The 12,024-nt window shown below is 43.6% G+C and overlaps 1 protein-coding gene across 4 annotated transcripts in view; it reads right to left on the reverse strand.

Moving 5' to 3' along the window:
• EXD1 (exonuclease 3'-5' domain containing 1) overlaps positions 1–12,024 on the reverse strand; it is a 208,068-nt gene that overhangs the window by 161,801 nt on the left and 34,243 nt on the right. For all 4 annotated transcript variants that reach the window (XM_075193375.1, XM_075193372.1, XM_075193373.1 and 1 more), the window contains exon 4: positions 3,058–3,124. In XM_075193375.1, the coding sequence (XP_075049476.1) occupies positions 3,058–3,124 (67 nt within the window). The remainder of the gene's footprint in view (positions 1–3,057; positions 3,125–12,024) is intronic.

Genomic DNA, 12,024 nt, shown 5'->3' on the forward strand with positions numbered 1-12,024 from the left:
GAGGGCAGACAGCACTTTGAGAAGCCTGAGGGCAGACAGCACCAAGTGGCAACTCGGGCTGGACCGCATGGACTGGCAACTCGGGCTGGACCGCATGGACTGGCAACTCGGGCTGGACCGCATGGACTGGCAACTCGGGCTGGACCGCATGGACTGGCAACTCGGGCTGGACCGCATGGACTGGCAACTCGGGCTGGACCGCATGGACTGGCAACTCTTCTGGAGCAGACTGGAAGGACAGGACCCCCTCTGGAGCGGACGGGAAGGGCAGCGCCCCCTCTGGAGCGGACGGGAAGGGCAGCGCCCCCTCTGGAGCGGACTGGAAGGGCAGCGCCCCCTCTGGAGCGGACTGGAAGGGCAGCACCCCCTCTGGAGCGGACTGGAAGGGCAGCGCCCCCTCTGGAGCGGACTGGAAGGGCAGCGCCCCCTCTGGAGCGGACTGGAAGGGCAGCGCCCCCTCTGGAGAAGTCTTTAAGGGCAGCGCCTCCTCTGGAGAAGTCTTTAAGGGCAGCGCCCCCTCTGGAGCAGACTTTAAGGGCAGCGCCCCCTCTGGAGCAGACTTTAAGGGCAGCGCCCCCTCTGGAGCAGACTGTAAGGGCAGCGCCCCCTCTGGAGAAGTCTTTAAGGGCAGCGCCCCCTCTGGAGCAGACTTTAAGGGCAGCGCCCCCTCTGGAGCAGACTTTAAGGGCAGCGCCCCCTCTGGAGCAGACTTTAAGGGCAGCGCCCCCTCTGGAGAAGTCTTTAAGGGCAGCGCCCCCTCTGGAGAAGTCTTTAAGGGCAGCGCCCCCTCTGGAGAAGTCTTTAAGGGCAGCGCCCCCTCTGGAGCAGACTGTAAGGGCAGCGCCCCCTCTGGAGAAGTCTTTAAGGGCAGCGCCCCCTCTGGAGAAGTCTTTAAGGGCAGCGCCCCCTCTCGAGCAGACTTTAAGGGCAGCGCCCCCTCTCGAGCAGACTTTAAGGGCAGCGCCCCCTCTGGGTTGAACTGGGGAACCTGGGTTCTCATGGGAGCAGATAACATGTCTGGAATGAAGACAGAAGCTTGTAATTTAGAGCTGGAGATAGAGGTTGAAGATGGTCGGAGTCTACGGAGCGGGCAATCCTGTAAAAAATGTACATCACTGACACAGTAAAGACACAGTTTGTGGGTCATCCTGCGCCATCGCTCCTCTTCGGTCAGGTGAGGGCGTGGAGCACCTGAAAACCTGGAATTTGTTACAGGAATATTGGGAGGTACTGCTTGCAGAGAGTCAAAGGCAGACAAATTTGGTAATGAAATGTTAGCAGCATAGTTAGACACCTTACAGCAGGATGTATTAGGGGTGCAAACTGGAAGTTGCTTAAGCACTTGGTTCAGCAAAGAAGATACTTGCGCTATTTGAGTGCGAAGTTGAAGAATGTCCACTTGGAGCAACTGGAACAGGGAATTTTCTGAGGAAATAGCAGCCATGGTCTTAATGTTGAAAACGGAGTAGGTCACTTCCCTGGAAATCCTTTCCAAAAGAGATGAAAGCCGTGCAGCAGCAGGCTTGGTTTTAGGGCCAGATCATACTGTCAGGATTTCCCAGGTATGACCACGGAGAGGAGATAAGTGGTTATAATGAGTTTATTAATAAACAGAGATGACAAGGTAACTCATGAGACAGTTCAAAGTGCAGATGAGAAACAGGTAACTGCAATAGTAGATTTCAACAGGCAGCATAGAACTACAAGTACCAGGTATAATGGTTAAAGATGCAGGAGTCCAGGACACAGGTAACAGCAAATAGTGGATTTCAACAGGCAGCGTAGAACTACAAGTACCAGGTATAATGGTTGAAGATGCAGGAGTCCAGGACACAGGTAACAGCAAATAGTGGATTTCAACAGGCAGCGTAGAACTACAAGTACCAGGTATAATGGTTGAAGATGCAGGAGTCCAGGACACAGGTAACAGCAAATAGTGGATTTCAACAGGCAGCGTAGAACTACAAGTACCAGGTATAATGGTTGAAGATGCAGGAGTCCAGGACACAGGTAACAGCAAATAGTAGATTTCAACGAAGAAATATGCAGGAGTCCAGGACACAGGTAACAGCAAATAGTGGATTTCAACAGGCAGCGTAGAACTACAAGTACCAGGTATAATGGTTGAAGATGCAGGAGTCCAGGACACAGGTAACAGCAAACAGCTATGTGCAGGTCTGCTCAGCAGTGACAGTGTGCCATCCGGCATCTCTGATTGTGTTTAAAACACAATCAGAGCAGCCGGGCAGCACACTGTCCCTGCCTGTCACTGCCGTACGGACCTGCACATACTGTGCAGCCGCCGGCAGCAAGTCTCTGCTAGGGTGGGCGATTGCCCTGATCGCCCTCCCCTGGATCCGCCACTGGTTCCAGGTGAATAAACTTTTATTTTACAGTGTATTACTGATCAAGTTATACAAGCAGCCATTTTTTGTGAGACAAAAATGCACTGTGGCCTATATAAATAGCTCAGTCACTGTGGCTTCTGCATCGAAGACAATTTTGACTGTGACAATTAAGCACCAAGTGGCAAGTTAAACTGGGCAGTGTGGAGAATTCCACTAAATTTATACCGGCTCACTTCAACCAATGGTTTATACCGTAACTGGTCCAAGGTTACAAGTGGTGAACCAGAGGGTTGTGGCTTGAGACACATGCAGTTTAATTTATTCAGAAAATTACATAGAGAATGGTGGTAAAATATTCTGTGTGTTTGCAAATTGAAGAGTGATCATATGTCTCAAATAAGTTAGTAGCAAAACGTTTTTCTATAGGAAAAAAACAACACAATACAGGATTGCACATGTCATCAAAGTGGCATATTCAATTAGCAGCGGAATGCGTCTGGGATGGTCACGAAGGCACTCCGCGGCGATGTAACAGTGGTGCGAGGAGAAATCAGCGATGTTGAGGCAGCATCGTGACTAATTGAATATGCCACCCATGAATGTTAAGTATAAGTCCAACTAGTCCTACTAATGGAAAGGAAGGTTATTGCTCGAATAAAGTCCCTACTACATTTAAGTGCCTATTCAAACACTAATATTTGCGCACTACCTTTCCTCAACTGTGTGTCTTTCTGGATTCTGGTTAAAAAGATGTGATGATTCTTCTTGCACTTCCACTAAAATAAAAAATAAATAAAAACAATTTCAATAAACAGGCCTTGCCTAAACTTAAGATTCTTGGCACCTGGAATCAAATTTATAAATATTATTATATGGCTGTATTCCTATACACTTTACATTTTTCTCCAATAATCAATCAAGTGACATGTTCTCCTGTTCTCCTGTTCTCCCAACTTCAGCACCTGTAGCTATGCAGAGGTAACTTGTACCAAATTAAACAGTTCAAAAAAAATTTTTAAAAAAATTCCCACTTTACATTCCCTTATTGCCCCAACTTTATTTTTTACAATATGGTCTACTCGTCAGTTTCTTGGTGTTAAGATTTGCTCATACTATGCTATACAAATCAATCTCATAATACAGCATAATACGGAACGCCAGTCTCTAAACCCAACAAAACATTAACAAAGCGGCAACTGAGCATATGTGTTCTCAGGATGAGAGAGGTGGAGAGGGTGTACTCTGCTTGTTCAAGACATCTTTTTAGGTACTGCTGGCATTCTCCCACAATATTTAGATGGGGAAAAATAGCAAATATTAATAAGCCAAATGCTGCTCTTAAATGTTTAAAAATTATATGTCTAATGGCATGGTGAATAAGCAGATGTTAAGGATAAGTTACAGGTATTTACAAATGTGAACATCATTTTAGGATTGCTAAGAAACAGCTCACTGGTACATTGACAATGCAGGTAGTCACAGTAAGCACATTTAATAAGAGAAGCAAAATGGCATTAACCTGGGAGTAGAAACAGAAGCAGTTTCATTCAGCAGTCAAAACTAAGCATTAGTAAACACAAATCACAAAGTTCAATTCACATAAAAAAAACACACAATACAGGGGTAGAAAAAACACATTATGAGAAAACTTAAAAAGCAAACTCCCGAAAGTAAATTTTAATTACATTTTTGATTGAGCCGCTTATGGCTAAGGATCTGTAACGCATGGATGAAAAATACTTCTCTTTGTTTGAAAGGGGTTTCATTTTTCCCTTCTCCATCGATGTATACTTGTTCTACTTCCACTGTTTGGACAGAGCATATTCAGTTGTGAGTACGATATATTCATAGCGGTGGGTGCTATCCTCTTTTTGCTTATGTTGCTTTCCAAAGAGCTTGTGTAACACCTGAATAGCAACAACAGCATCTGCACAGAACTTGAGGGAACCACAATCCCCTGCTCACCAGCAAAAGCAGCTGAAATGGTTGTGGAAGAAATGTAGGGGAAACAGTCTAACAGCTTGGGATCAACGAGCAGGCAACAGAGAGAAAAAAATTAAATTCAGAGGATACAATGTATGTGACAGAATTAACTATTACAGCCTAGACAGAGAACTAGTGGTCACAGATTTAATTTTGCTATGTCATAAAGGCAGTAACACTCATTGTTAGAGTCAATTGTCCTCAGAAAAATAAATGTTTAAATATATTGGAACACTAATAGTGAGAAGGTCACACCTGACCTATATCTAAAACATTTCTATTGGAGCCGTTCAAGTCTATGGAGCATATTTAAAGCTAAATATTATATGAAAATAAGGTTAAAACCAACATCGGTCACACATTTGCGACATGTATGAAAATATAGTTTAACACTTTCATCCTAAGGGAAAAACTCCAAAATTAATAAACAAAAACATTTTCACTAAATATTGGGACATTTTTAACACCAAAGGACACCACCACAGCAGCCAACAAGTACCTGCTAAGCTATGTTCCCGTCAAGAACAGGACATACGAGTCAATGGACAGCACAAAAGGGCATATTTAATTGTTTAGTTCTCGCGGCGCGTAAAAACTATTACCGTCAATACGGTACTAGTTAGCTGGATTTCAGCTGAAATCCAGCGAGTTAATTACCGTATTAACTGTTTTTCCGCGCACGATTACCGTAATAACGGTAATCGTGCGTGGACCACGAGATTTTCGGCGTTTCTGCCGAGAATTGAATATGCCCCAAAGAATCATGAAGACCACCACTAAATTACTCATTGGAATTCCTTTATTCTTTCAATCTCTTCACAAACTGATGCTGAAGATTGGAGCCTCTATTATGTTGCTACAGTTACGCAACACCCCATAACTCTGCTACAGAACCCAAATGCAAGTGCGTGGCTTTAAAACCCATGTCATTGAAGCCACCATACTATCAGGTTGTGCAATGGGGCAGTGAGTCTTCATACCCTTTGAGGCGTATTCAATTGTCGGCGGAAACGCAGAAAATCCTGCGGCCCGCGCACGATTACCGTTATTACGGTAATCGTGCGCGGGAAAAGCAGTTAATATGGTAATTTACTTGCTGGATTTCAGCTCGCAGTTCCCTGAGCCGCGAGCTGAAATAAAGCTAGATTTTACCGTATTAACTGTAATAGTTTTAACGCCGCTGGACTTTTTAAGAATTGAATACGCCCCTTTGAGTTTGATGTGGAAGCCAACCTGATTGACACAATATTGACACTTTATGGTTAATATTGTTTCAATTAAGCAATACAATATTCTTATGTTTTATATGTCCAATTCTGTTCTTTTTAGAATTCAGCTGAAAGGGGTCAAAGTTTGACATGATTTGAGCAGATGTATTCTTAGTGCAAAAGGACAATCTTATTTACCTATAAGTTAAAAGAACAATGAGAAAGATCAAGCTAAATAAAGTGAAGTGAGATTTGCGATTCCAACAATTATAACAATGTTGGTTTATGCTGTTTCCTTATCTCAAGGTAGACAATGTTCAATAGAAACTCCTTTACCATATTAGCAAACTGTAAATAAGAGTATAGATCTTTATATTGTCTAACAGATGCTGTTAAAATGTATAAAAGCATGTAATTGTGTGCACCATGACACACCTCTCTCTGCTTGAGAGGTGTCCACATCTGATGTGAAAGGAATAAAGACTTCATACTTACTTCAGAAGACTTTGAAAATACTTTTTGCTTTATCAAGTTCAATTGCATGCAGTTCCCCATCAAGCTGTGCTCTGCAATCGCTATTAACAAGGAATACAAGCGGTCCTTCAAAATGGCCAGAATAGACTTGAGAATTCCATGCTTCAAATACAGATAGTTGTCTGCTTAAAAGCCAGCAACAAGAACCACCTCCACAATGAACTGACCCCCACAATGTTTACACAGAAGCACCAAAATCATATGTACAAATATATGATTATTTGCTAGTATGTATCATGTAATTTAAAGTCAGGTAATCTTGAAGATAGGCAGCTCAGCAGAGGAGAGATGATGATACAAGCAGGTTTAACCATTTTACCTCACAAAGTTCCTTTATAGCATCTCATGTGCAGGGCAGATGCCTCTGTATATTCATTTACAGTCTCTGGGAGCTTGAGTCTCTTATTATTATTATTATTATTATCGTTTATTTGTAGGGCGCCACAAGGTTTCCGCAGCGCCGCACATAGTACAAACAGTAGACTATACAGGGTAGAACAGTACAGAACAATAAACACACAGTACCAGTACTTCAGAAACTCCGGGAGGGCAGATACAGTAGAGACGGAGCAGAAGAACAGGTATGGAGACTGGAGGGAAGAGGGCCCTGCTCATTCGAGCTTACATCCTAAGGGAGGGTAAACAAAGTCAGGCACAAAAGGGAGCCAGTGAATCAAAGGGGAGAGAGATGAGGGGTCAAGGGAGGATGAGCAGAAGAGATGAGAGGTTAAATGGATGGTTGGTAGGCCACAGGTGAGTTTTAAGTGCCCGTTTGAAGGAGCACAGATTGGGAGAGAGACGGATGGAGCGAGGGAGGTCGTTCCAGTGAAGGGGGGTAGCACGGGAGAAGTCTTGGATTCGAGAGTGGGAAGAGGTGATCAGTGTGGAGGAGAGGCGGCGATCATTGGCTGAGCGCAGGGAGCGGACAGGAGTGTGAATGGAGAGGAGGTTAGAGATATAAGGGGCAGTAGACTGGGAGAGAGCCTTGTAAGTGGTGGTAAGGAGTTTAAAAAGGATTCTGTAGGGGAAGGGGAGCCAGTGTAAGGCGAGACAGAGTCGAGAGGCGGAGGAGGAGCGGCGTGAGAGGAAGATGAGTCTTGCAGCCGCATTGAGTATAGAGCGGAGGGGGGCAAGGTGGGAGTGGGGGAGGCCAGTAAGGAGAAGGTTGCATCTTATTGCTAAATATCCCTTAAAAAAATAAATATGAAAATAAAAAAAGCTGTAAAGGCAAAAATAATTATTGCAGAATTTGTCTGTACAGGTCTCTAGAGTGAGAATTCCATGTGGGGGAGCAGGAGGATCCTTTTCCATAGGAGGAGCAGATGGGTATTCAGACACAGCATTCTCACTCTGTAATTCCCTTTGCATCCCATTATAGTCATAGTTGCCTACCCTCAGGTAATGTCTGGGAGAGTCCCGGAATATTGGAAGACCTCCTGGAACTCCCAGGAAGATAGACTTATCTCCTGCACCCCCACTTTGTATTGAATGGATTGAAGTCTCAGTGTGCAAGGACTCAATCTACAGTGTACATGACAATGATGAAGTCAACAATTCCTCAACACCAGAAGTAACCTAGAATACTTTACAAACAAAAATACTAAACGCACAGAAAGGCTTATACTACAAATCAATCCAACAATATTCATGCAGATTGCAGGAATTATTAAAAGGAATCTACTGCATGCCACTTGACCCCAGTGACTGCTAACAAACAACAGGAAAATAAAATAAGTCTCTGGTGGCTGAAATGAATGCACTCTAATGAACATATATAGCATATGCAGAGCAAAGCAAATGGTTAATCTCCTTTGGCAATACTGTTTACATTGTCACTACCTTGGTCTACACTGAAGGGATGTAAATACATTTGTAAGAAACATTGGCATATTGTATGTCCGCTCCTAATGTCCAGTCAAGTCATAGATGATCCGAACAAGTCTCTTAATGTAGTGATTCAATTATAATCCGCTCGCAATGATGGAAGATATGCACTGGATCCTAGGGGTCAATCTCGATATTCACCACCCGAAACCACAAAAGGAATAGCAAAATAAATGTAACACGTCTATACTCAATACAGGAAAAACACGTGGAAACTTACGTGTACATAGGTTAAGGTACTCCTCCAAACTATGCAATGTTGGACTCTCTGGTTACCCTCACTCAATCAGTCAGAGACACCGTCTGCACATGTCCATATTGACACATACACTCCACAATAGACAGCCGTTGTGTAGGATCAGGAATTGGACAGGAAGTGTGAATAGTGACAATGTTTATTCCGTAAAAATCTTATCCATATCAAACAAAAATATATAAACAGTATAGAAAATTCTACTAATAATAGTTGTCCACAATGGCAAAAATATGCTATATGGAAAAAAAATGCTTAACACATTTCGTTCTACTGTCAGAACTTTTGCAAGAGCAATCTGTTGTTTGTTAGCAGTAACCGGAGTCTAGTGGCATGCAGTAGATCCCTTTAATAATTCACCCAATCTGCAGAAATATTATAGGATTGATTTTAGTATGAGCCTTTCTGTGCGCTTAGTATTTTTGTTGCAATGTTTAAACAGAGTCTGGGAATCTCTACTAACAGCTGCATGTAGGTTCTTTGACTGCCACAAGGCTGTTGCGATAACATCCCGTAACATTTTTTCAACCTAGTATACTTCCCTGCTGCCTGTAGATATGGAGAATGCCAGTCACCTGCATCCAATTGATGAGTGAGGTCTAGTTCCCCCACGGCATCACAGCTCTCAGCCACAGCCTACCCAGCGACGTAAGAGAGAAGAGCTGTGATTGCCTGGCAGCAGTGACATAACTGTGTGTTTAAGCTGAACTGTGATACTCTAGACCAGAGGTGGCCAAACAGTAGCCTGCGATTTACCAGTAGATCACAGCCAGTTAGCTGGTAGATCATTGCATTCGCTTCCTAGTTGCTCTCCTCTCCCTTTTTGAAGTGAAACTTGTTTGGCGGCACCTAGTAAAAAACATTAGTTGAGATGAAAATTTAAAAATTGTAAAGGAAGGGACGTCATGCAATTCCCCTGCACACTTTGTCTATGTGTACCAGCCGTGTTGAGCCGGTGTTCTACTTGTGGAGTATGTTTTATCATCCTGCATCAGTGAGCTAACCCAACTCATGACCCATGACCCAGCAGAATCGGGCCCTTCATGTCAGAACGTTCAGTGGAGATTCCTATTTTGTGTCCCAGCCACTTACTGCCAGAGATTCTGGGCCTGGCCTTCTCGGCCCCCAACCATATCTGTCCTGGCAGTGAGGCCCTGTGCACCAGTACTGGAACAGCTCCCGGGTTAATGTTGCTTCCATTTAACTTCTTCCTCATGGCGGAGAACAACTGGCGAAGGGGAGGTGGTGCTACATGTTGACGAACTATCGGAGGAACCACATTCCTGGACACGTACACTCCCCCTGTGCTCCAAGCAACTAGTCATTACTGACTGTTCAGCTTCCGGATCATCATGCATGGCGAGTCCCTTTGGGGGAACGATCTCATAACAATACACAGGGCCCCACTTAATCTGAAGCTCACCTCTGGATCCCTAGCCCCCCAACCACTGGCACTACAGGGCTGTAACCTGCATCTCCCACCGAGTGCAACATCTACTAAACACCATATAATCTTGCTTCTGAGGTCTGAGGAGTTGCTCAGCAATTCACAAGGTGACCTGCTATCCTGAGCCCTTCAGACAGCGGATCAGCACTCACTTTGGACCCCCCAGTGCACCACTCATTGGTATCTGTGATTGGGGACCCTGGCTGTCACTGGTGAACAGTACAACACAGCTCATGCAGAAAGTTGAGCTTTTAACCTGTGCCCGCGCCTGACTTGTAAGAAAATGCAAAGAAGTTTCACTTTAAAAGACACATGCTTAGCACAGAGATTTTGCTTTATTGTTTGCTCTGAACCCTCAGAAACATCCATACTAATGAAGCAAACCGCAAACAGTGCGTTCCACTGCAGACAATCGACTTTTTCATATACTTCTGTGGTCTGTTTGGGCTGCAAATAGTGTCTGGACAGATGTCTGTGCTCTAATTATTGTTCCTACTAAACAAACTAGTCTTTATATTTTTAAACAGGAATACCTGAGTTTGATTCAATAATGCGTTGGACTGCTATATGTTTTTAGTTAACACTGCATATTTATGAATTAACCTATTTATGTATTTTCTTATATTCTATTGGATCATACTTCCTTTCATATTAAAGATAATAAAATATAATTTAAAACTTAACAAGGAGATCATGTAATCTAGTAGGAGCCTGTTATTCTAAGAAATGTGTTCATATATTTGAAAGGGCACCTGAGTCGCTGTTTGTATCTTTAAAATGAGTGGCAGTCAACCTATGTTTTATAGAATATAAATAATACTTGCTTTTTTCAATCAAATAATTTAGCCATTGTCGCCAAAATGTCCCTTCTCCTATGAGAAAGGTATGCAGACGTTAGATCACTAAATATTTTTGGTTTTTAGAGTAGATCACAGAATCCAAAAGTCTGGCCACCCCTGCTGTAGATGTTTGGGTTGCGATATGTATAGTGAATGTGCTGAGAATCGGATGCTGTGAGTGTTGTTTGCCTTTCAATGTTCAGGGCGGTGTCTAAAAATGTGTATCTTTAATTCTAATTCTGTTCTTAAAGTTTTAAATGTTGGAAATTGTATTTAACCCAAGGCTCACATACTTATGACCTGAAGTTTGCAGAAGCCATAAAGCCCATCCCTATAAAGTAACAAACAAGGTAAAACTGTTATAGGAAGCTAAAAGCTCTTGTCATGGTAAGTTGAAGGCATCCGATGTCTAAGTTATAGCGTTAAAGCTATCTAGTGGAAAAAGGTATTCTCCTGGGAAAATCAGGATATGTGGGAGGTCTACTTTAAGTACTTCACTAGATAAGCTCAAGGGTGGAGCTAGACACATCCATTGGTTGGGAGAGGATATGCCCCCTTTGGCAGTGTGATTAATGGCAGTACGATTATACTGCTGGTAGGGGTTATTTTCTTGCCTTCCATGAGGATACAATCTTTTCATGTGTCCCCAGGTGGTACCTGTCACAATACTGTAGTTGCCAAAGCCCTCTGCATATTCCTGCCTCTCTCCCTATATCCAAGATCTATCCCTTGACCAATAGGATCATTGACAGCAAAAACTTTCATTCTTTAGGTTGCAAAAATCTTTTTTCTCTAGCTGTATTTTCTCCCAGCCTTTTTTAAGTGATTAGACCTATTTTAATAATGTAATAGCATTATCCAATCCTGTAATTCTCTAACCAAGCTGCCAGCTATCTACTTCTGCCCATTTCTTCTGAATCTGAAAAAAAAAAAGAAAAGTGAGGACTCGGGACGGGGCCTGGCAGCAGAACATGGTGGACGTGCTTCCTTAGAGTTCCGTCCCCTGCACCTACCATCTACTCCTATCGGGAGACAAAATCGGGGGGGGACTCTCCATATTGTTTCCCCCCTGTATTGAGCATTGGCTGCCAAAATCTTTGGCAGCCTACCCCCCACCATCCTCTCTGCGGGCCCTGCTGGTGACTCGTGAACACCTACATACCTGTCTCTGCCTTTAGCCCAGCTTTTTACCTTTGTAATCTGGATGGACCGAAATGCAATATGTAGACTTAACGTCATGTGTCCGACTCCCATTGACCCATAGATTGCAAGTTTGCGAGCAAGGCCTTCTCACCTTTTTGTCTGTATTATCCAGTATTGTCTATTACTAGGTTTGCGCCCAACTGTAAATAAATGATGATGATGATGATTGAAGCCTCCCTGGAATCAGTGGCTCTTTTCTGTGTGCCCAAGCCGGCTCGGTATTGACTCTGTACCACATACCCTGCCCCCCGTCTGGGGCAGACTGCGGAAAACCGGACCATCGACAGTCACCCAGGTTGAATTACCAGCCGCTTACCTCCTTGAC

Source organism: Mixophyes fleayi, chromosome 12, assembly GCF_038048845.1.
Source record: "Mixophyes fleayi isolate aMixFle1 chromosome 12, aMixFle1.hap1, whole genome shotgun sequence".
NCBI lineage: Eukaryota > Metazoa > Chordata > Amphibia > Anura > Limnodynastidae > Mixophyes > Mixophyes fleayi.